Below are 24,862 nucleotides of genomic sequence, written 5' to 3' on the forward strand. Positions count from 1 at the left end.
TGTGCAGTGACTTGCACAGGCAAAATAGACGAGGAAAGGCAAAATGAACAGGGTAAGGAAGGAGAGCAGCAGAAACTTCCTTGGCCAGCATATGAGCAGCAAGGGCCATCAGAGATGGCCTGACTTCCTTTGGACATAACCAAAGACACGCCTAGGCCAGTCGTTGGAAACCACAGTCCAGACTTCACACCTTTGTAGCAATAAAGCCTTGATGTTGGCACGTTTGGTTTTCAGACACCCGTGTCCACAGGTAACAGCAGCCCGGGCAGCTGCTTGAGTGGCTCTGAGGTCATCTCTCACACAGGTCCAGAGCTGGAAGGATTTGGACAAGCGGCAACCCCAACTCCTGGTTTTCTCCATGGGGCCCCGAGACAAGTTGAAAGGTCTAACCAAAAGCAGAAGACTGGCGAGTTGCGGAGCGGGGCGGGATGTAGGAGAGGTTTCCGGGGACTTCAGGCACCCCCCTGTCTCTCCCACCATAAAACCCTCTGCAGACGAACAAGTCCAACGACCCTCGGGCTAATCAAGGTGCCCACTGAGTTTCGGTACAGCTAGGGGACACGATTTCAACCTATCTCTCGCTCCCGGGCGGCGGGCAGGGTCCCAGAGACCCCAGGCCTGGGCCCCTCTGCGCACCAGGGTCGCTGAAGCTTGCGCTCCTCCTCTTTCTCATCTCCTCCCCTCTTCTTCCCTCCCTCCGCCAGTCCCTCCCCCTGCCGGGGCGGAGGGGCGGGCGGGGGCGGGGGGAGCGGGCTTGGCTCGACGAGGCCCGTGCATTCCAGAAAGCCTAGCGAGCTAGAGCAACAAAGGAGCCGGTAGTCGGCGGAGAGCAGTCGGGGGGCTGCGGCGCGCTAGAGCGAAGGTGGCGGCTGGGCCCCGAGCTGGCGCGGGGGCGGTGCCGGGGACCTATCCCACACCCCCGGCCCGTGCCTGGCCTCCGCCGCGGGGCCCGGAGGTGGTTTTTAATGGTGGGAGAGGGAATGGAATTGGAGATTGGGGGCCTAGGGGGCTCCCGGGGCTAAAGACAACTTGGATTGCCAAGGAAAGGGGTAGGGAGCTGTGCATCCCCGCCCGGGCCTCCGCCGCCCAACATGGGCCCCGGGTTCCAAAGTTTGCGAAGTTGGGCGCCGAGGGCCCGCGGCGCGTGGAGCATCTGGGGGAGCCCCGCACCGGACTCGCGGGGCGCACAGGTCGCCTGAGTCGCCTCCGCGGCCCCAAGGGTTGCGCGCGTGCCCGGGGGGCTCCGGGGAGTGGACGGGGGCGCCAGGGCTTCTGCTGAGTTGGCAGGTTTGGCCATGGCCGCTGCCCGCCTCGCACGGGGGCTGGAGTTCTTGCTTCTGGGGCTGCTGCTGCTGGGGGGCCTCGGCCGGGGGATGGCCTTGAGCGGGAACGCAACCGGGCCTGGGCCGCGGAGCGCGGGCAGGAGCGCCAGAAGGAGCGCGGTGGCAACTGGCCCTCCGCCGTTGCTGAGCCATTGCGGCCGGGCTGCCCCCTGCGAGCCGCTGCGCTACAACGTGTGCCTGGGCTCGGCGCTGCCCTACGAGTCCACCTCCACGCTGCTGGCCGGGGACTCGGACTCCCAGGAGGAAGCGCACGGCAAGCTGGTGCTCTGGTCCGGTAAGCGCGCGGGAGTCGGAGCCTAGGAACTGCGGTGGTGGGAGGTCGGAGACCCTAGGAGAGAAGAGGCTCGGGCCCGAGCTTTGGAGAGGGCGGGAGCTGCGCCCGGGTGAGCTGGAGGAACACTGTGAAACTTTGGGGCAGGCTGAATGCAGGAGGGACCCTCGGTGATGAGGAAGGAGGGCGCGGAGGTTGAGGGAGAGGGTCACAAAGGGCCTGAACAGGGTGGGTAAGCAAAGGAGGAGAGGGCACTAGGGATCTGTGAGGAAGGGGCTCTGAGCCACAAAAGGAGACTTTTTTTAAAAGGAGATGCTCCACCTAAGTGCCGCTCTGGAAGCTGGGTCCTCAGTGATTCAAGGAGTTGTTTAGACCTCGGAGAAGAGACCAGGAAATCGAGTTGGAGAGGAAAAAGGAAAGGATGTGGGTAGAAGATGTAGACGTGGGGGGCCGGGGGTGAAAATTGAGTGAAATTTGTGAAGGATAAGAAACCCCCTGATGGTGAGTAATTAAAAGGTAACTAGAGCGGGGAGGGGGGGCACAAAGAAAACCAGATAGAAGGTGAGGGAAGACAATTTGACTTTGGGTGATGGGGATGCAGCGTAATCAAATGTCAAAATAACCTGGAGATGTTTTCTCTGAACATATGTACCCTGATTTATCAATGTCACCCCATTAAAATTAATAATAATAATAAAATAAATAAGGTAACCAGAAAGTTCCAGAAATATTGTTTGAGGAGACAGGAAGTTCAGAGAACTCTGATCTTGTCTTGTTTCCACAAGAGATTTCACCATTTCTTTACCTGAAAAATGGGGACTCTGATTTTTGTCTGAGATTGTGAAGGAATGAGACTATTCAAACGATTATTTGTGTGTTCTTTGGAGATTTGGCTCCTCAGGCTGGTCAAGGCTGGGGAAGGACACTTATGTCTGGGATGTTGAGAACCTATGTATACTTCCATGGTGATCTGACGTCCAAGAGTCCTCACCTCAGGGTGGGATTGTGGTCTGGCCTGAAAATCTGCAGACAGAACCCAAACATGTCCTTCCTGAACAGTGTGGAGTGAATTATGTCCCCACCTGTCACTCTTCTGAGCTGGGGGCTTGAAGGGTGCTCAGGAAGGGAACTGGCCTTGTCACCCCTTGCTTTTGAATCCAGTGTGATTCAAAACTGGCCTTGAAAAAAGAAAATAAGATAAAAACCAGGAACAGACCTGGCAACCTCCTTTTGACAGACCTCCGGTGCCCCACATCTCAATTCTGCCAGGCTGCCCCAAATCTCCCACCCTCACTCTGCCCTGGAAGCTGCTGGTGAACACCCTGATGGAGGACGTGTATGCAGGTTGTCTGTCATTGTCAGCTTGGCCACTAGAGTTCTCAGAGTTTTTGAGGGATGTTGGACAAAGCCATATGGTTGCTGGCTTGGTGCAGATGCCAGATGAGGAACTTGGAGGATGTTGCTCACGGTGAAGCTTCATCCTTAGTGGATATCGGGTCATCATATTGGCAAAAACCATGTGCAATCAACAGTAGCTTTGAAAATTCCATAAATTACCATAACATCAGGTCTGTATAATTTTGCATATATGCTCTCTTTATGGTAATATGTTTATAGAAATGTCACAAATAGTAAGGTACACTATATAAAAAGGGGCATACATAGAAACTATCATTTTAGTCTTTAAAATTACATAAATGTAAAACAGAAGACTGAAAGAATAAAAAAGGAACTGAAAGTTGTAAACAATATTTCTTTGAGTACAATCTGAAATAAGGCTTGAGTTTAGGAGCCAGCTGTATGGACAACCCAAATAAATCTCTCAGCACTAGAATCATTGTATGAGTTGCTCATACTGTGGGAGGATATTCTCTCTACTTATGTATTTTGCAGGGACCAGTGGTTGAATTCTCCTAAGTTACATGCATATGTGATGCTGCTCTTCTGCCATTACCATCAAATCAAGGAGGAAGGGTATGAACCTCTTCCAGCCCCTACTCCTGAGAGCAGGTGCTGAGTAGGCAGAAGTGGTTTTGGCAGGAAAGTTTAGAAGTTAGAACCATCTGTGGGCTGTGCAGGTTCGAACCTCACTAGCTGTGTCTCTGGTGGGGCAGGTTCCTACAGAGATGCCAGCATGAAGCCCCCAGATCCTTAGATCACTCTGAGCTCTGCTCTGCTGCCACCCGTCATCCCTCAGCTCAGTCTCATTCCCATGTGTGTTCCAGTTGCTCTATTTCTGCTTTGGGTTCTTCCGTGGGATGTTCTATAAAGTAGGGCCAGAAGCAGGTGCTGGTACGGGTAGAGTGGGTAGAGTGAACCTGAATTAAGAGTGAGAATCCAGACAGGCCGTCAGCTGAGAATTGTGGCCAGGGGCCAGTGATTGGTCCTGTCCTGAGTCAGTGGTCTTGATTTGGCATTAGATATGGTCATTGTCACCTGGCTCTTGGAGGTATTTTTGTGGGTGAAGGATGAAGATGCTCTAGATTTTCTTCACCTGTAAACTTTTTGAAAGTAAGGACTTGTTCTTCACTTTTTTTCTGAGAGCCTCTGAGTTGAGTACACCTCCCCCCAAGTCATTTAATTCATTTGGGTGTAGGGTACTGGCTACATCCCGGATCAGGTTCTGGGGCATATAGAGATGAAGAATGCAGACATGAGCCCTGCCATTAAGAGGAAGACAGACATACAGGCTTTATAGCAATACATGTGAAAAGTATTGTGACAAAGTAGGTGCTGAAGGAACACAGAGGACTTTATGGAACAGGATAAGACACCTGTACCCCAGAAGAACTGACATTTACCCCGTGACCTGAGAAATAAGTAGGAATTACCTGGGCTGAGGAAGGGTTGGGTAGAAAGGGATAGAAAAGGAAATAATGTGCACAAAGGGGAAGTAGTGTGAGGGCTTCATACTTTTAAGGAAGTTTCAGAATTTTAGTAGAGCTGGATCAAAGCAAATGAGAGATAGAATTATAAGAGATAAGACGTAGCTATTTAGACAATAAAGGGATTCATCCCCCATATTAAGAAGTTTGGGCCCTGGCTGGGTGGTTCAGCAGATAAAACGTCATCCTGATGCACCAAGGTTGCAGGTTCGATCCCCCCTCAGGGCATGTATGAGAAACAGTGAGTGCACAACTGCATGGAACAACTAAGTGGAACAATGAGTTGATGCCTCTCTCTCTCTCTCTCTCTACCTCCCTCCCTCCCTCCCTCCCTTCCTCCCTCTCTTTCTCCATCTCTCTTGCTGTTTCCCTGTTTCCCCCTCCCTTTCTTTTGCTCTCTCTCAATCAATGGAAAATTGAAAAAAAAAATTAATTTGTATGTTGTCCAGAAGATGATATGGAGCCATTGAAGACTTTTAAACAAGAGAGAGAAGTAATCATATTTGTGTTTAGAAAAGATCCCTGAAGAAGCCATGGTTGGACATAAAACCTGGAGGCTGGTTGCTAGTTTAGGGGTTGATTGAAGGAGTCCAAGTGAGAGATGATGGCAGTCAGGACTGGGTAACAGGCTGTCCGGAGCGACAGATCCAAGTTTCAGAGCTAGAACTGATGGGACTTGCCGATGAGTTGGATGGAGGGCCAGAGAATGCTAAGGAGTATGTTTGGAAGAAAGCATGGATTCAGTTTTGGCCATGTGAATTAGAGGTGTTTATTGGATGTCTGTGTGGTAGGTCCCAGCAGATCTGGACTAGGATTTGCTGAACAAAAGTGGCCACTACGTGTTTTTTTGGTCCAGACTACTGAGCCTTTGGAAGCATGCTGTTGAGCAAAGAATTTCAGGTTGGGCCAATTTCTAGGTTTGTATAGAACTCAGGTCTCTTCTATATCTTTCAAAACTCTCTTGACTTGAGCTTCTTTAGGCCTTCAGCATATTCCCCATTATAACTTGAAATGCCTCCTCTCAGGCATTCCAGGTTGACCAGACAAACATAATACTAGTTCATGGTCCACCTTTGGTGAAATTTGGTTTGGTGAATGGGGCAAGAAAGCAGAGAGGCCAGAGGCTGGCGAAGGAAATAGGTCCCTGAGAGCTGGCACGTAGGCTCTTTGACCACTGCTGTGCTCTGTGTGTGCTCAGGGGTGGTGTGTGGCGCTGTCACCGGGCTGGGGCAGCCAGTAGGAAAGAGCCAGAGAAGCTGGAAGGAATTTCTCATTTGCCTCTCAGACATCAGTTAAGAAATGGGAGGAGGTTGGTGATGGTGATGGTGAGTTATTTGCAGGGTCAGATCAGGAAGAATTTCCTTAGAGCTGTTCCCAAACCTGGTTGGCTGATGATTTTTTAAAATGCTTATTTTATTGATTTTGAAAGAGAGGAAGGGAGAAAAAGAGAGAGACAGGAACATGGATCTGTTCCTGTATATGCCATGATTGGTAATTAAACTGGCAACCTCTGAGCTTCAGGACTATGTTCTAACCAACTGAGCTATTAGCCAAGCCTTGCTTCAGATTTTTAACTTTTTAATTGTGAGATATAGCTTGTATACAGTAAGTGCATAAAACACAGAGGTACTAAATAATAAATAATTTCAAAGTGTCTCCTGACTCGAGAACTAGACCATGACGGGGCTCCCAGAAGCTCTCCCTGTCTTTTCCAATCACATCCCCCTCCCTCCTCTTTTAGAAGTAAGCACTACCCTGATTTTTTTATAATAGTTTTCTTCCTCCTCTATAGTTTTACCATCTAGTTTTGGAATCCCTAAACAGTACTATATTTCAATTTTGCATATTTTTGAACTTTATGCAATGGAATGGTGCTGTATGTATTCTTTCATGTCTTATTTCTTTTGCTCTACATTATTTTGTAAGATTCATGTTATCGCAGCTCATTTTTTTCTTTGTTAAATAGTATTCCATTGTATAATAAATTCAAATTTATTTATCCATTTCCTTGTCCTTTAAGTTATCCTCAGTTTGGAGCCACTGGGAATGCCATTGCTATAAGTGTTCTTTTATGTATATCCAGTTGCATTTGGGCCAAGATTCTCTAGGTATGTACTTAAAGAAAACAGGACACACATACCTACAACTTTACTAGATAATAACAAACAAGTTTCTTTTATAAGTGAGAGGAGAGGAGAGAGACAGACTCCCACATGCATCCTGACTGGGATCTACCCAGCAACCCCCGTCTGGGGCCAATGCTCTGCCCATTTGGGGTCTCTAGCAACCGAGTTATTTTTAGCTTCTGAGGCAGAGGCTTGAGGGAGCCATCCTCAGCACCTGGGGTTGATGTGCTTGTGCTCAAATTAGTTGAGCCATGGCTGCAGGAGAGAAAGAGAGACAGAGAGAAGGGGGAGGGGAAGAGGGTAGAAATAGTTACCTCTCCTGTGTGCCCTGATCAGGAATTGAACCCAGGACTTCCACATCCTGGGTCAACACTCTACCACTGAGCCAGTCAGCCAGGGGCCAACAAACAGTTATCCAAAGTAGTTGTACCAACTTACACTCCCAGTAGCCCTATAGAATAGTCACCATTGCTCCACATGATTCCTGATCCTTGATATTGTCTGCCTTTAAGCTTGCCAAACTGGTGGATACATTATGGTATGTATTTGTGGTTCTAATTTGCATTTCCCTGATTACTAATGAGGTTAGGTACCGTAAAGTATTTACTTGCCATTGGAGTTCTTCTTTTTGTGAGTGTCTGTACAAATCTTTGGCCTATTTTTCTATAGGGCCGGCTATCATTTTTATAAGATTTGTAAGAGATATTCATGGATATGCGTCCTTTCTTGGTTGAATGTATTGAAAATATTTTCTATTCTGTGGCTTGCCTATTCATTTGCATTGCCTTTTGTTGACCAGAAGTTCTAAACTTTTTTTTTCAAATGTGTCCATTGAGAAACTTCTGTTCCCAACCCTTTTGTCCCAGGAAATTCTAAACTTTAAGGTAGCCAATTATCAAACTTTTTATGAGTACTGTTTATTGTGTCTTATTTTTTTTTTAATTTTTTAAAGACTTTATTTATTCATTATAGAGAGGAGAGAGAGAGGAGGGGGGAGGAGCAGGAAGCATCAACTCCCATATGTGGCTTGACCAGGCAAGCCCAGGGTTTTGAACTGGCAACCTCAGTGTTTCCAGGTTGATGCTTTATCCACTGCGCCACCACAGGTTGGGCATTGTGTCTTATTTTAAAACATCCTTTCATACTACAAAGTCACGAATTTATTCTTTTATGTTATTTTCTCAAAACTTGATAGATTTTCCTTTTATTTTAGGCATATAAATCACCTGGAGTTGATTTTTTTTTTTTAGAACTCTAATACAGTATAGTGTTAACATCGTTTGTTAAAGAGAATATTCTTTCTCCACTGTTCTGCCATAAATCAACTGTCAAACTATATATATATATTGTTGTCTGACCTGTGATGGCACAGTGGATAAAGCATCAACCTGGAACACTGAGGTTGCTGGTTCAAAACCCTGGGCTTGCCTGGTCAAGGCACTTACGGGAGTTGATGCTTCTTCCTGCTCCTTCCCCCTTGTTTCTTTCCTCTCTCTTTATAAATGAATAAATAAAATCTTTCAAATAAAAAAATATATATTTATTTCTAGGATCTTCTATTTTATAGGGGCCTACTTGTCTATCCCTTGCCAATACCACACCAGCTTAATTATATCTTTACAGTGTGGTTCTGCCCCTTCTTTGAGCTATGAACCTATTTGATGGTCTGGTAAAACCTGTGGGCCCCTTCTCAGTATAACATTTTTAAATTCATAAAGTAAAACATATAGAATTAAAAAGAAGCATTTAGTATTATGAAGGAAATGAATTGTATTGAAATGCAGTTATCACGTATTTTAAAAGTTTGTGATCTAATATATATGTGCTTCTTTAGTAATACACTATAAGATACAGAGTGGGTTTAATCACTATAATAACAAGGTGGTGATAAGTGACAATATTTTGAGATATCTGCAACAAAAACACCTGATTTCCATTTATGACAGAACCACAGGCATTGGTAACATTATTATTATTATTTATTTATTTTTGTATTTTTCTGAAGCTAGAAACGAGGAGAGACAGTAAGACAGACTCCCGCATGTGCCCCACCGGGATCCACCCGGCACGCCCACCAGGGGGCGACGCTCTGCCCACCAGAGGGCGATGCTCTGCCCCTCTGGGGCGTCGCTCTGCCGAGACCAGAGCCACTCTAGTGCCTGGGGCAGAGGCCAAGGAGCCATCCCCAGCGCCCAGGCCATCTTTGCTCCAATGGAGCCTCGGCTGCGGGAGGGGAAGAGAGAGACAGAGAGGAAGGAGAGGGGGAAGGGTGGAGAAGCAGATGGGCGCTTCTCCTGTGTGCCCTGGCTGGGAATCGAACCTGGGACTTCTGCACGCCAGGCCGACGCTCTACCACTGAGCCAACTGGCCAGGGCCAGGCATTGGTAACATTATTGTGGTATGTTGTTCACATTTATAACTGAAGGAAATCCTAAATTTTAGTTAGATGTAATTTTTTTTCCCATCCAAGTTCATGGATCCCTAAATTCTCTCCAAGAATCCTTTGTGACCTTGAGGCTGAGAACCTCTACTTTATATACAGCAGCAGCTAATAGAAAGTCTAGGCTATTCTTGATCCTTTGTGCTTTAATGTAAAAATAATTGTTGATGGTTTTAATAGCAATAACATTGAGTGTATAGATTAATTTGAAAAAATACATCTTTTCACTATTGAGTATTCTAGTTATTTCATTATATATTTCTATTTAGATCTTTTATTTTCTCAATATTTTTACAGGGTTTTTTTGCAGGGAGTTCTTAAATATTATTTGTTAGATTTATTCCTAAATACTTAATAATTTTTATGCTATTATAAATGATCCCTTTAATATTTTTTTCTGTTTGTTGCTGGTATATACAAGTACAACTGATTTTGAATCCAGTAAACTAGCTAAACTCATTCTACACACATAGTTATCTCATTTGTGAATGAGTTTGTTTCTCTCTTTTCAAGCCATATATATTTTTAAATGTTTATCGCCTTGCTGTACTACTCAAAATCTCCAGTACATTGTTAAATAGTAGTGGTAGGTAGCAGCATCCTTCATCCTTGACTTTTTTGTATTCTAAAGAGAAAGATTTTCTACTTTTCACTATTAAATATGGTGTTTGGTGTAGGTTTCATTGTAGTTGCATTTTATCAGATTAAGGAAGTTTTCTTCTATTCCTCATTTGCCAATTATCTTTTATTATCGATGTATGTTGATTTTATCAACTACTTCTGCATTGATTGAGACAATCATATGATTTTCTTCTTTGGTCTATGAATGTAGTAAATTACATTGATTACATTTTCTAATGTTAACCCAACCTTAGAACAATGGTTTTCAATTTGACTGCTCATCAGGATCACATAAAGAAAAAGTCTTTTTCAACGTTTAAATTGTGGCAAATGTAATTTTAAAATTCTGTGAACGTAGAAAAATGTGTCCTGTCCTGGCCGGTTGGCTCAGTGGTAGAGCATCGGCCCAGTGTGTGGAAGTCCTGGGTTTGATTCCTGGCCAGGGCACACAGGAGAAGCACCCATCTGCTTCTCCACCCTTCCCCCTCTCCTTTCTCTCTATCTCTCTCTTCCCCTCCTGCAGGCAAGGCTCCATTGGAGCAAAGTTGGCCCTGGTGATTGAAAGGTTCCAGTTGCAACAGAGCAACGCCCCAAATGGGCAGAGCATCGCCCCCTAGTGGGCATGCCAAGTGGATCCTGGTCAGGTGCATGCGAGAGTCTGTCTGCCTCCCTGCTCTCAATTCAGAAAAATACAAAAAAAAAAAAAAAAAAGAAAAGAAAAAGAAAGAAAAATGTGTCCTTTTTTTGTTTCATATTTTATTAAAATTTAAGAATAAAACAACACAGATTAAGTGGATTTCCCCTTTCTTCCTGTTAGCAATCGTATTTGCTTCTCTTTGTTGGAAAGCTTCCCTCGTCTCGGTAATTTGCATATGTATTTTTAATTTTTATTTTTTTTATTTTATTTATTCATTTTAGAGAGGAGAGAGAGAGACAGAGAGAGAGAGAGGAGAGAGAGACAGGGGGGAGGAGCTGGAAGCATCAACTCCCATATGTGCCCTGACCAGGCAAGCCCAGGGTTTCGAACCGGCAACCTCAGCATTTCCAGGTCGACGCTTTATCCACTGCGCCACCACAGGCCAGGCTGTATATGTATTTTTAAACTTAATTACTTTAAAAAGTAGGTAGTATGCACACAAAAGGTGAATCTTTCCACTTGTGTTCCCAGCTACCCATTTCCCCCGTGTCCTTAGTTTTTTTATTCCCGCAAACTGTGGTAGCATGCTCTCGGGGCTGTTCTCCACTCAACTACATCCATTTAACAAGATGTATTGGAGATAGTTCCATTTCAATGCAAATAGTTCAACCCTGAATAGTGTCCTATTATATTGATGTATGATATTTTTTTAGCTGGTCTCCTATTGATGGATGTGCATTCAGGTTGTTTTTACTCTTTTGCTGTTACAAGCAATACTGCAATGAATAGTCTTATAAATTATCTTTGTGAACATGTGAAGTGGAATCGCTACTATAAAATTGTGATAGATTATGCCAAATAGTCTCCACAAGTATTTACTAATTTTTATTCCTACTAAAAATATACAAAAGTGCCAGTTTTTCCCACATCTTGCCAAGACAGCATTTTTAAGTACGTATTTTGATTTTTCTCACTATAAAGTTTAAAAAATTGTATCGCATAATTTTATTTCACATTTATTTTATTAAGAGTGAGATTGAGTATCTCTTTCTGTGTTTATTTTTAGAGAGAGGAAGGGAGAGGGTGAGAGAGAGAGAGAGAGACATCAGTTTGTTGTTACATTTATTTATTTATTCATTGGTTGATTCTTGTATGTGCCCTAACTGGGGATTGAACCCACAACCTTGGCATATCAGGACAATGCTCTAACGGTTAGAGTCTAACCAACTGAACGACCTGGCCAGGGCGAGCATCTAAGGCCATTTGTATTTTCTCTGATCTGTTCTATTTGTCTTTTGCCCTTTTTTTCCTTAGGTTTATACATTTCTTAATGATGTGGAACAGCTTTATGCACATAGGAAATTAGCTCTTTACCTGTAATATGTATGAAATATATTTTTTCAGTGTGTTGCTTTTTTAATGATTTTGTTTAAATCTTTTATTTCATAGCTTCTGGGTTTTGTGTCATATATCAGGAAACCTCCACTCCAAGGTTTCAAAAAACATTTCTCATCTTTTCATCTAGTACTTTAATTTTTTAAAATAGTGTAATTATTTTGCTTCATCTAGATTTTATTTTTATTTATGAAATGAGATAAGGGTCCTACTTATTTTTTACCTACATAGCTTCTCTATTGTCATTTAAGGTATAGTTAATAATATGTCTTTTTCTTGGGAAGTTTATTTTTAAAGAATGAAACAATATTTAAAATGAGAAAAACTAAAAACAACAAGTTACACATTTTTAACATTGTTAATTACCACGAATATCACAAAATCCTGAAAAAAATAACATAATACAGGGGGTCCTTGGGTTATAACACAGTTCCATTCCTACGACAGTGACATAAACCAAATTTTGGTGTAAGTTGAAACATACCCTAGCCTAAGTCAACTATCCTCACACAGTTGTAAAATCATAATCTACATGAAAGCACAACTAAGCCGCAGAAAAATGAAAAGGACATAAATATACTGTACTGTACTGTACTGTAGTAATAGAAAAAAATGACAAACAAACGAGTAAGCCAAAAAGAAACACTCATGTCTCAATAATTAAAAGTTTTTATGGGAGCGACCATCATAAACTTGAACGTTGGATGTTGAGGCTGTCGTAACCCGAGGACCACCTGTATTTTTATTAATCAACTGCCTGCGGCTCCTTTAGACTACATTTTACTCTAGTGAGCACCCGCACAATTTTAATAAACAGCCAGTAAAATTCACTTTATTTTTAGTTTAAACAAACACAGAATCAGATAACCAGCCACTACATTTAAGACAGAGAAAAACCACACTACCCCCAAATAGTCCCTCTTGCTGCCCCTTTTGTAGGCAAACCCTCCTCCTACCCAACCAACGCCTGGCTCCCACTGCTGTGTTCTCCACCCACACCCACTCAGAATTTCTGAGAGTGGATTCTCCATCCAGAGTGATAAGGGTTCCCCAAATTATTCCAATTTGAGTCAGGTCTGGGTACTGTTGCCCGAGATCACTGCATCTTAAGTGACAAGAACTTGCTCTGTGCCCCCAGAACAAGCTGAAACAGTGAGAGCTGAGTGGTCAGAAGCCTCAGATAGGTTATAATAATAGCTAACATTTCCCGAGTGCTTACTATATGACAGGTACTGTGCTAAGCAGTTAACTTATCTTATATTTCACAACAGTTCCACAAGGTAAATGTATCATTTCCATTTCACAGATGAGGAAACTGAGGCTAGAGATTAAGTAATTTGCCCAAGATCACACAGCCAGGAAATGATAGAGCCAAGACTGAGCCCAGGCAGGCTAGTTGCAGTGTCCACAGAGCCGGATTAAGATCAGTTGAGGCCCCGGGCACAGAAGAAAATATTGGGCTCCTTAAACTTGGTGTTATTAGAAAAAAGTGTAAAGTTGGGGTTTTGCGGGGCCCTTCAGAAGTTGGGGCCCAGGGCGCGTGCCCGGGGTGCCTGCCATTAATTCTGCCTGTGAGTGTCCGTGCTCCTTACCCCCCGTCCCCCCAAAAGAGCAGTTACCCTCCTACCCCCATGACACCCCAGCCCAGCTCTGTGGCCAGCACCCATGCCGACTCTCATGTCCTCAGAAGCTTCTCCTAACTCACCTTCTTGTTTGGGAAATAGGTGTTGCTGAAGCAAGGAAGATTCAGGAGGGGCGAAGGGGGCAGGATGCTGAGTGAGCCCAGCCACTGGGGCATCTGTTTCTGTCTTGCTGACACCCCCCTCCCTCCCTCTGCACTGGACACAGCCTCCTCTGTTCCTCTCCACCCGATTTCCTGTTTCCTCCTCTGGCCTTGGAGTACCTGGCTCCCCTGACTACCTCTTCTTGCTCCCACCTGTTCTCTATCTCACCTCATCTTGGTAAGAGGACCAGCGGGCCTGGGATCTTGGCAAGGGGAAGAATTCTCCTGGATCTGGAGTATGGCCCTGTGAGGGGTGGGTTCCATGACCCTTCTTCCCCCTGGAAAAGGCTTGCAGCAGGTTTTTAAAATGATTCTAAAAAGGGAAAATCAACCTGGGGTTCTCAGCCAGAGGTGCTCATACTCCAGCAGGACATTTGGAAATGGGGGCTGTTCTATAAAACTTGAACTGAATTCTCTAGTATCTGATAGAAATAGAACATGAGTAGCATCCCAGGAAGTTCCTCTTCAGGTTCTCTTCTAGTCACCACCCCTGAATGGGGCTTGGCAGGGAGTACTTTTGGTTGTCTCAGTGACTTGTGGGTTCTATCGGCATTTATTGGGCAGGGTCCTGCAATGCTAAATGTCCCTAAATGCCCTGCAATACATAAGGCAGTCCTGCAGCACAGAGAACCGACCTGTCCAAATGCCCTGTTGAGAAATACCTTTCCCAACAGCTCCAAACAGTAACGGTCCACAGTGAGGCCAGGAGAGATGCCTTTGGCCTGGGGAACAGGGAGTGCAGCTGTGTCTGTAGGTCTGCGTGAGGAGGGGTCTTCACTGCAATGTGTCCTCCCTGTCATCACCCCCCAGGCCTCCGGAATGCCCCCCGTTGCTGGGCAGTGATCCAGCCCCTGCTGTGTGCTGTGTACATGCCCAAGTGTGAGAACGACCGGGTGGAGCTGCCCAGCCGCACCCTCTGCCAAGCCACGCGAGGCCCCTGTGCCATCGTGGAGAGGGAGCGGGGCTGGCCTGACTTCCTGCGCTGCACCCCCGACCACTTCCCTGAGGGCTGCCCGGTGAGTGTTCTGTGGGGGCGAGGCCTATGCTCTGGGGGCTGGTCAGTAGGTATAAGGGAGGGCCTGGCAAGAGATGACACAGGGGAACCCATGGCCTTCTCTCCTGGAAGCAGAGGGGTCAGTTGAGGCCCTGGGCGCAGAAGAAAATATTGTGCCCTTAAAAAAAAGAGAGAGAGAAAAAAATACATGTTAACCATATTTTTAAATAAATAAAAAATATTATGTACTATTAATGTTAAAATTGCACATATGAAACCAAACTTGGTGTCATTAGAGAAAAGTGTAAAGTTGGGGGTTTGGCAGGGCCCTTCAGAAGTCAGGGCTAGGAGCACGGTGCGCCCGCCGTTAAATCCGCCTCTGCTTGGGGGACTGGGGACCTCAACTCTTCAGTCTTGGGGTCAACAGGCCACAAACCCAAACTGAAGCTTGTTGGCTTGACCCACCTGTCACGAATTATCTTTTCATTTTTTTTAATGAAAGATAACTGTTCAACAAATATTTTTTGAGCACCAACTCTGTCAGGTGTTAGGGAGTTATAGGAGTCACAGATGGCAGGAACCTATCCTGAGGACATTTGTCATGTATGTATGGAGTCAAGGCACAGGGAAACAGCCAGAGACACCAAGGTGAGATGTTGTTCTATTTAGTTCTGCAGTGAAGGAGAGCTCATCAGTGATAATAATAATGATGCTAATAACACTACTTATTGTTTACCAGCTCCCAAATACTATTATAGCATCTCACATCTATTTATTCATTTATCCCGTAAGCCCCACCATGAAGCAGGTGTGTGTGCTATATGCTTTGAGTTGGCTCTGATTTCTGGCAACTGTGAATGAGCGATGTCCATAGTGTCCCATCCTCAGCAGCCCTGCTCTGCTGCTATAGTCTGATGCCTGTGGCTTCTTTTATGGAGTCAGTCCATCTCATGCTTGGGCTTCCCTTTTCCTGCTGACTTCTATTTTTCCCAGCATTAATGTCTTTTCCAAAGACCCCTCCCTTCTCTGATCTGCCACAAGCAGGACAGCTTCAGTTTTGTCATTTTCACCACCAGTGATGTTTCAGATTTGATTTGCTCCAGAACCCACTTGTTCATCTGTCTGGTGGTCCAGGGTGTCCACAGAGCTCCCCTCTGACACCATATTTCAAATGAATCCATTTCTTTTTTTTTTTTTTTTTTTGCTGTCTTATAAATGGGGAAACTGAGGTAACAGAAGCCAAATCATTTGCTGCAGAGTGTCTCCAGTGTCTGTGCCCTGAGCCACTCTGCCATGCCACCCTTGTGTCCCTTATTGAACTAGGGGTTGCCCCTGAGCCTCCCGCTGCCATTTGCACTGTCTTTCTCCTTCCCTTGCACCAGAATGAGGTGCAGAACATCAAGTTCAACAGTTCGGGCCAGTGTGAGGCTCCCTTGGTTCGGACCGACAACCCCAAGAGCTGGTACGAGGACGTGGAGGGCTGCGGGATCCAGTGCCAGAACCCGCTCTTCACAGAGGCTGAGCACCAGGACATGCACAGCTACATCGCCGCCTTCGGGGCTGTCACTGGCCTCTGCACGCTCTTCACCCTGGTCAGCCGAGGGCAGGCCCGCACGCGGAAGGGTCAGGGGAAGTGGGTGCCCGGGGCACTCAGCCTGTGAAGTGTGAAGGGACCTGGACTGTCAATGAGAGGAGCTTGGCTCTGGGGCCGAGAGGGAGGTGGGGAGAGGAGGACTTAGCACAGGTCCCTGGGTAAGAGTCCTAAGAGGGGTTCTAAGGGTGTCTGCAGCAGCAGAATAACCCCAACCTCATGGAACGGACCCCACTTCTCTCTCCTAGGCCACTTTTGTGGCTGACTGGCGGAATTCGAATCGCTACCCTGCCGTTATCCTTTTCTACGTCAATGCGTGTTTCTTCGTGGGCAGCATCGGCTGGCTGGCCCAGTTCATGGACGGTGCCCGCCGGGAGATCGTCTGCCGTGCAGATGGCACCATGCGGCTTGGGGAGCCCACGTAGGTGCCTTGGGGGCCCAGAGAGGAGGAGAGGAAGGCTGAAATGTGTGTTTACCACAAAAGGGAAAGGTTGGCCTCGAATCTGAGATTCCAGGGTAGGATTCAGCTCTGCCTCGTTGCATCCAAGGTCTCCAGCATTAGGACCTTGGTTGTTTGTATCTGTTCAAATGGGCATCTTCTGCATCCTCTTCAAATCTGACTGGGTTCTGCCTCCGAGTCCTGACTCCTAGGGAACCTCTAGACCTTAAAGCGAAGGGTCTGGAGACAGGGTGGAGACAGTGGTAGAGGGAATACAGAATGACCTCCCCAGGTGACACCCCACATGTCTGCGTAGCTCCAACGAGACCCTGTCCTGCGTCATCATCTTTGTCATTGTGTACTATGCGCTGATGGCCGGCGTCGTCTGGTTTGTGGTCCTCACCTATGCCTGGCACACCTCCTTCAAAGCCCTGGGCACCACCTACCAGCCACTGTCCGGCAAGACCTCCTACTTCCACCTGCTCACGTGGTCACTCCCTTTTGTCCTCACTGTGGCGATCCTCGCTGTGGCCCAGGTATAGTAACTGGTAGGAGGCTGGGGTCCTGAGTGGGGTGGACGTGGGTGAGGGGGCCATTGAGCAAATCTGTCCCTCACGCCCCTTTCTGCTGTAGGTGGATGGGGACTCTGTGAGCGGCATCTGTTTTGTGGGCTACAAGAACTACCGATACCGTGCTGGCTTCGTGCTGGCCCCAATTGGCCTGGTGCTCATTGTAGGAGGTTACTTCCTCATCCGAGGTGAGTGAGGACCAGACCAGGACTAGGGCAATATGCGGCTTGAGGAGCCCACGTAGGTGTCTTGGGGGCCCAGAGGGAGGGGAGGAAGGCTGAAATATGTGTTTATTGCAAAAGGGAAAGGCTGGACTTGAATCTGAGGTTTCAGGGTAGGATTCAGCTCTGCCTTGTTGCATCCAAGGTCTAGGGCAGGGGTCCCCAAACTTTTTACACAGGGGGCCAGTTCACTGTCCCTCAGACTGTTGGAGGGCCGGACTATAAAAAAACTATGAATAAATCCCTATGCACACTGCACATATCTTATTTTAAAGTAAAAGAACAAAACGGGAACAAATACAATATTTAAAATAAAGAACAAGTAAATTTAAATCAAACTGACCAGTATTTCAATGGGAACTATACTCCTCTCACTGACCACCAATGAAAGAGGTGCCCCTTCCGGAAGTGCGGTGGGGGCCAGATGAATGGCCTCAGGGGGCTGCATGCAGCCCACGGGCCGTAGTTTGGGGACCTCTGGTCTAGGGCAACAAAATACACTGAGCACCAGCTTTGCGGAAGTAAGCGCTATCCACTGCCCGCTCGGCTGCCTTTGCAGTGGGACCTCAGCCAGGTCACACCGGGTCTTGGTGCTAAGTGGTGCCCCCTCTAGGCACTTGGTGTGAGACAACATACCTTTGTGTTGGCCAGAAGATGCACCCGTTTTTTCAGAGCCATGATCCATGGCTCACAGCTTATTGAATGGAACCTGGGCTGGTTCCAACATCTCTTCAGCCCTTGACCAGGTGCATGTGTGTAGTGGGTAACCTACCCTATCCACGTGGACTGATTTGGGGCCTTCAGTCTAGTGTGCCCACACTAAGTTTACAGCTACTCTCACTCTTCGGGAGCTTGGTTTCTCATCTCCCTCCTGCCCACCTACACACGCACAGTTTTCACAACATGTACAGATTCTCTGTTCCCTAATTTCCCTCGCAATCTGCCACCTTCACAATAAGCCTCCATGTCTTCCTAGCTCATTTTGTTGCAATTTTTTTTGTAAATTGCAGTTTCCTCCCTCTGCAGAAGGCCATCCTTCTGTTCAGCCCACCTCTTTTCCCTTTTTGGCAGTCTGGGCCTCTGATTTATGTTTTGTATCCATGCTGCACTGTTTGGTAGCCACTTGCCACCTGCGTTGAAACTAGTCCAGATTGACATGTGTCATAAGTGTAAAATACACACTGAATTTCAAAGACATAGCACACTTATCAATTAGCTGTAATTTGGATTACACGTTGAAATAATATAAAACAGTGGTATACTGTTTATCAAATATATTGAAGTTAGTTTCACTTGTGTCTTTTTATTCTCAAGGTGGCTTATAGAAAATTTAAGATTATGTGTGTGGCTTATATTATACACTGCTCATAAAAATTAGAGGATCAGAGAATGTGCAGATACTCCAGTACTTTCAGCCTTTTGTATAGGGCGTTTTCACCAATGAAATAAAAGTTGGTTTTGCATCTCATTTGCATAATCAAACAACTCTCTGACTTGTTTGCTTTTCTGATGTTCTTGTTTAATAAAAAAAAATCAAATGTTTCTTTTTTTTATTGCTTCATATTAATTTTGAAATATCCCCTCATTTTTGTGAGCAGTATATTTCTGTTGGATGGCATTGTTCCCAAGTCTCTTTATTTGGGGGGGGGGCTCATCCGGGATACCCCAAGTCTCTTTTTATACTGTTTGTAGTTAGAGGAGCTTTGACCTGGCTGCATTACTCAGGGGCAGCCAGGCTGGAACCAAGGTGCCTTTTCTCTCGCCTCTACTGGCCATCTGTGCTCTGCCCCAGTCTTTTCTGTCCATGACACCAGTGCCACCAGCTGTGCTCCATTTCTCTAGTGTCTCCAGTTCCCCAAGCTTGACACCAGCACAGGAATAATCAGACCCGGACTCCAGGGCCATGAGAGTCTCCCCTGCCTCACACACCCCTATCCCAGGAGAGTGGCTTCACCCCACTAATGTCTGAGGTCTCCCTTCTGTCCAGGGGTCATGACTCTGTTCTCCATCAAGAGCAACCACCCCGGGCTGCTGAGCGAGAAGGCTGCCAGCAAGATCAATGAGACCATGCTGCGGCTAGGTGAGTGGGGCCCCAGGCCCTTGGCCCAAGGTACTGGTCCAGCTCAATGCTGCACCCTTCTGGGGCTGTGGGACCTACAGGATAGGGTCTTGGGGGATGTAGTAAGCCAGTGGCACAAGTTAGCAGTCATGGGGCAAGACAAGGCTGGGGTGTGTGTGTTTGTGTGTGTGTGTGTGGTGGTGGTGGCAGTAGTGGTGGTAGTGGTTGTGGTAGCTACTTAAAAGAAGGGGACATTCTTAGGTGGAAGAATTCAAGTTCATGCCAAGACTGCTTCCGCACGCCCACTTCCCTCCCACTGAGGCCTCCCACAGCTGCCTCAAGTGCCCTCCATGCCTTATTTTGGAGACTGCAGTTCTTGAACTGAGCCAGCATGAATTCACCCAGGTTCAGCTGTCTTTCAGGCCCCAGTGGGTCAAACACCCTCCTCCCGCAGCTGCTCCCACACCTGGGATTGGTAACATCCTGCCCGCCCCTGGCCCTCCACAGGCATCTTTGGCTTCCTGGCCTTCGGCTTCGTGCTCATCACCTTCAGCTGCCACTTCTATGACTTCTTCAACCAGGCTGAGTGGGAGCGCAGCTTCCGGGACTACGTGTTGTGAGTGCAGGGCAGGGGCCTGGGGCAACTGCAAGGGGAGCAGGAGATAGGACTAAAGGGTCAGCCTTCCTGTGCTGTCCTTAGGGGGGTCTGCCCATCTTGTTCTGGGCACCCAAGATGTCCGTTGGTTTCTGATTTGCCAACATAGCAAACAGCCTTCAAGCTGCTTAACTCCGCACCTCCATGGCTGTTTGGCTGATGCACTTGTAAATGTTAAAAAGCCATCTTGCCTGACCTGTGGTGGCACAGTGGATAAGGCAGTGACCTGAAACACTGAGGTTGCCGGTTCAAAACCCTGGGCTTGCCCAGTCAAGACACATATGGAAGTTGATGCTTCCTGCTCCTCCCCCTCTTCTCTCTCTTCTCTCTAAAATAAATAAAATTTTTAAAAAGCCAACTTGTGGGCCCTGGCCAGGTAGGTTTTTTTTGGTGAGAACATTGTCCCAATACACTGGTTCAAGTCCCAGTCAGGGCACATACAAGAATCAACCAATTAATACATAAATAAGTGAAACAACAAGTCTGTGTTTCTCTCTCTTCCTCTCCCTCCCTTCCTCTTTCTCTTAAAAAAAACAACAAAAAAACAACAACCAAAAAATTGTTTTTAATGTATTAAAATGCCATCTTGTGTTTTGGCTTCTCTAACCAACTCTGTTGGCCACAGAAGTTGCTTTCTCCAATGCTCACAAACTTCTGCAGAGCTTACTGGAGAGCCCTGCACAGCAGTAGTTACCTCTCTATGATGAATCAACAGCCTGTTTAATGCCTGCTGGTTTGCCTGTGCTTTTTGTGTCACAGTGAGGATGAGTCTGAGCGAAGCATCTCAGCTGTTGACGGCAGTGCAGCACCTACCGACACCAGAAACAACAGTTAAAATGCATACTAGTCCCTGTCAACTGCTTTGGATTTCTTCAAGGCTCCAGCTTGCAGTCTGGAACACTCTAAACCATGCCACTGCCTGGGTCTCTCCCCAGGTTTTGATTTAATTGTCTGAGGTGTGGCCCAGACATCAGTAGTTATTAAAAACTCCCAGGTGACTCTAATGAGCACCCAGGCTTCCAAATCAGTGCTGTGGGGCTTAGTGATTGTCTGGGTATCCACCCAGGAGACTCAGAAAGCCTCACCTGTCTACCACCCCTCCCCATAGGTGCCAGGCTAATGTAACCATCGGGCTGCCCACCAAGAAACCCATCCCTGACTGTGAGATCAAGAATCGACCTAGCCTCTTGGTGGAAAAGATCAACCTGTTTGCCATGTTTGGAACCGGCATTGCTATGAGCACCTGGGTCTGGACCAAGGCTACGCTGCTCATCTGGAGACGCACCTGGTGCAGGTGGGGTCAGCAGCCAGCCCGATCTGACTCCACAACCTTAGTCTCTCAACCTACGTGTCCCCATCATTAGGCTTTGTGTGGTCCCATGTCTCCCAGCACAGCCTTGGGCAGATGTGATTTCTAAGGGTCTGGGTGGAGCTCTCTAAAGCCAACTTTTCTGTGGCTCACCACTGCCCCCTGGTGACAACTCCTGTCCTTGGGAGCACCTGCTAGGTCTAAGCCTGCTGCCAGAACCTTTTAAGAGTGGAGTGATTTGAGAACAGAGCACACAGGAGACCTGCATTCCAGACCCCCTTCTTTGCAGAGTAGGCCTCTACTTCTCAGAGTCCTTGAGGGACTTGAGGCCTTCTGGAGGCTCCTTCCCTAGAGGGGGTGGATTCGCTGGTCTTTCACTAGATTTGATGGAAGTGGCTGCCCCTCCACTTACCCTTTTCCACCCCTGATGCTCTCAGGTTGACAGGACAGAGTGATGATGAGCCCAAACGCATCAAGAAGAGCAAGATGATTGCCAAGGCCTTCTCCAAGAGGCGTGAGCTGCTGCAGAACCCAGGCCAGGAGCTCTCCTTCAGCATGCACACTGTCTCCCACGATGGGCCTGTGGGTAAGCTTCAGCCCTCTCCTCCCCTGGGGCCGCTTAACACCTGCGGCACCGGGCCCCATCCCCTCCCAGCTGGTATGGAGGGGCCCATTCCCTCCCAGCTGGTATGGACATGTGGATGGTTTGGAGGGCTGTGAGGATACAGCGCTTCCTCCTCTCCTCCCATTCTTTTCCAGGCCTCTTCCCATCCCCAGTGACTCTCCCCTCTCTGCTTCTGCTCTGGGATCGATAGTTTGGGTTCCCAGAGGACTCATCTCCCTACCCTTTCAATCCTGTCTTCTCCAGCTGTTCTCCCTGGGCTCGAATGAGTCAGGCTTTCAGGAACTGCATTTCTGGCCTCTAGTGAAGTCCCACGCTTGCTCTGGGTGCCCACGACGTCAGTTGCTCTGTAATTTGGGAATGGGTAGAGATTACCGTGATTACCAGGGTGGATTTTCTATGTGAGGTGGAGTGGGAATCCTGGGAAGGTGAATGGTGCTGAATAAGGGAGAAGTGCTTGACTGCAAGGGACTGGGCAGTCAGGATTTCATATCCTGTCCTTGCTGGGTAGCTCAGTTGGTGAGAACATTGTCTTGATACGCCAACGTTGAGGGTTTGATTCCTGGTCAGGGCACATAAGAGAATCAACCAATGAATGCATAATAAGTGGAACAATAAATCGATGCCTCTCTTTTCCCCCTTTACACACTCTCTAAAATTAATACAAATTAAAAATAAATAAAAATAGAGCATCGGACTACGATGCCGAGAACCCAGGTTCAAGAGACCCCGAGGTCGCCAGCTTGAGTGCAGGCTCATCTGGTTTGAGCAAAAAGCTCACCACCTTGGACCCAAGGTCACTGGCTCGAGCAAGGGGTTACTCGGTCTGCTGAAGACCTGTGGTCAAGGCACATATGAGAAAGCAATCAATGAACAACTAAGGTGTCGCAATGCACAACGGAAAACTAATGATTAATGCTTCTCATCTCTCCGTTCCTGTCTGTCTGTCCCTGTCTATCCCTCTCTCTGACTCTCTCTCTGTCTCTGTAATAAAAATAAATAAATAAATAAATAAAGATTTCTTATCCTCTCCCTCCATCACCATAGCGGGTTTGGCCTTTGACCTCAATGAGCCCTCAGCTGATGTGTCCTCTGCCTGGGCCCAGCACGTCACCAAGATGGTGGCTCGAAGAGGAGCCATACTGCCCCAGGATGTGTCTGTCACCCCTGTGGCAACTCCAGGTATGGGGTTCAGGTTTCTGTAGGAAAGTGGGGGACAAAGAGGCTGTGGGTTCCCAGGACTGCAGGATCAGGGGCTGCCAGAAGGCGAGGGGGGAGGAAAGGCTGGGGAAGACCTAAGTGTGGGGCTGAGGCCCAGAGGTCTAGAGTCATGGGTCCCAGAGCTCGAAGTGGGGGTCTGAGAAGAGAGGGGGATGTGCACAGTCGGATGCCAGGCTCATGTTCTCACTCCCGTCAGCAGTGCCCCCAGAGGAAAAAGCCAACCTGTGGCTGGTTGAGGCAGAGATCTCCCCAGAGCTGGAGAAGCGCCTGGGCCCTAAGAAGAAGCGGAGGAAGAGGAAGAAGGAGGTGTGCCCACTGGTGCCCCCACGAAACACTCACCACCCTGCTCCCGCCAGCGCTGTTCCTCGGCTGCCGCAGCTGCCGCGACAGAAATGCCTGGTGGCCACCGGAGCCTGGGGGGCTGGGGAGTCGTGCCGACAGAGAGCCTGGACCCTGGTCTCCAACCCCTTCTGTCCAGAGCCCAGTACCCTGCAGGACCCGTTTCTTCCCAATGCTCCAGCCCCCACAGCCTGGGCTGAGGGCCGCTGGCAGGGACTAGGGCCTATTCACTCCCGCACCAACCTGATGGAGGCGGAGCTCATGGATGCAGACTCAGACTTCTGAGCCAGGAGAGCAGGACCTGGGACAATAAATAGGAACAAGTGATGCTCTTCTTCCTCCCTGAGAGTGCTGCCCAAGATCTCGTCTTCCAGAGAACCTGAGGGCCCAGCGCCCTCAGAGGAGGGTTCTGTCTGTCTGGCTCACGGCAGACCCGTGGGAAAGAGCCCTCAGAAGTCCTGGTGGGCCTCACCCCGGCAACAGCCCTACGCTCCAAGGCCCTTGTTTCTGCCCCACTAGCTGGCATCTGGCTGGCAGCCCCAGTCTACAACAAGGTTGTGGGGTGTGCAGAGTTTCTGGAGGGGTGGTGATGGCGGAGGTAGGAGTGACAGTACCTGGTGTGGGCTGTGGTGGCCAGGGAGGCAGCCACGCCCATGTCTAGCAGATGAGAACTGACTGTTTTTTTCCGTACTAATGGCTGCCCTTTCCTGGCACCCTCAGACCAAAAGTGTTTATTGTGCGGTTAGCCCTTTGTATAAGTGCGAACAGGATTCCCTTCTCTCTTATCCAGGTGGTTGTGGGGCTGGGAGGGCCTACTCCCATAGGGGCTATAACCTCCGGTCACAGATATCCAGCTGGCCCCGCCCAGGCCAGTAACCCAGCCCATGTCTTGCACCCTCCTTCCATTACCCATATCTATTCAACCGGGCCAATCTCATCCTGTTTCCTTTTTGTTGATTAGGGCCCAAACTGCAGCCTTCTTCACCTCCCCTTACCCCCCACCCCCCACCCCATGTTCCTGGGCTCCACCTCCAAGAAAGAGACTGGATCAGCCTTAGAGCCCAGCATGGTGCAGAAGCAGCGAGCAGTGGGAACCTCTGGGTTTCTGAGACACGCTGTCTCTTCTGACTTGAGGGGCTACCCTGGGAAGCTGCTGGAGCTTCGAGCAGGCAGGAAAGCATCCTTCAGCTCCCATAACTGGTGGGTGCAGAGCCTTCTGATCTATAGGCCCCATCTATGTCCCCAGGGCCCCAGTGTCAAGAACCAGGCAGCAGGAAGCCTTAGATGCTGGCTGGGTTCCAGATCAGAGGATAAGGATGGGGGGAAAAATAAACAGTAAATA

General features: G+C 47.8%; 1 protein-coding gene across 3 annotated transcripts; it reads left to right on the forward strand.

Moving 5' to 3' along the window:
• Positions 1 to 762: 762 nt before the first annotated feature.
• SMO (smoothened, frizzled class receptor) lies at positions 763 to 24,862 on the forward strand. 3 transcript variants are annotated; one of them, XM_066362644.1, is made up of 12 exons: positions 763 to 1,617; positions 14,312 to 14,517; positions 15,878 to 16,087; positions 16,335 to 16,507; positions 16,842 to 17,061; positions 17,159 to 17,282; positions 19,303 to 19,395; positions 19,882 to 19,990; positions 21,138 to 21,323; positions 21,776 to 21,924; positions 23,008 to 23,142; positions 23,378 to 24,862. In XM_066362644.1, exons 1-12 carry the CDS (start codon positions 1,296 to 1,298, stop codon positions 23,803 to 23,805), a joined length of 2,355 nt encoding a protein of 784 aa, XP_066218741.1. In that variant the 5' UTR covers positions 763 to 1,295; the 3' UTR covers positions 23,806 to 24,862. The 3 variants fall into 3 exon arrangements, with proteins under 3 accessions (XP_066218741.1, XP_066218743.1, XP_066218744.1); XM_066362646.1 differs by having other exon boundaries at positions 23,381 to 24,862; XM_066362647.1 differs by lacking the exon at positions 15,878 to 16,087.

This window comes from Saccopteryx leptura, chromosome 2 (genome assembly GCF_036850995.1).
Source record: "Saccopteryx leptura isolate mSacLep1 chromosome 2, mSacLep1_pri_phased_curated, whole genome shotgun sequence".
In the NCBI taxonomy this organism is placed as follows: domain Eukaryota; kingdom Metazoa; phylum Chordata; class Mammalia; order Chiroptera; family Emballonuridae; genus Saccopteryx; species Saccopteryx leptura.

Coding starts and splice junctions, on each gene's coding strand:
- SMO (XM_066362644.1), top strand. CDS start 1,296: ATGGCCGCTGCCCGCCTCGCACGGGGGCTGGAGTTCTTGCTTCTGGGG. Junction 14,518..15,877: donor ACTTCCCTGAGGGCTGCCCG/GTGAGTGTTCTG, acceptor CCCTTGCACCAG/AATGAGGTGCAGAACATCAA. Junction 21,324..21,775: donor TGGAGACGCACCTGGTGCAG/GTGGGGTCAGCA, acceptor TGATGCTCTCAG/GTTGACAGGACAGAGTGATG.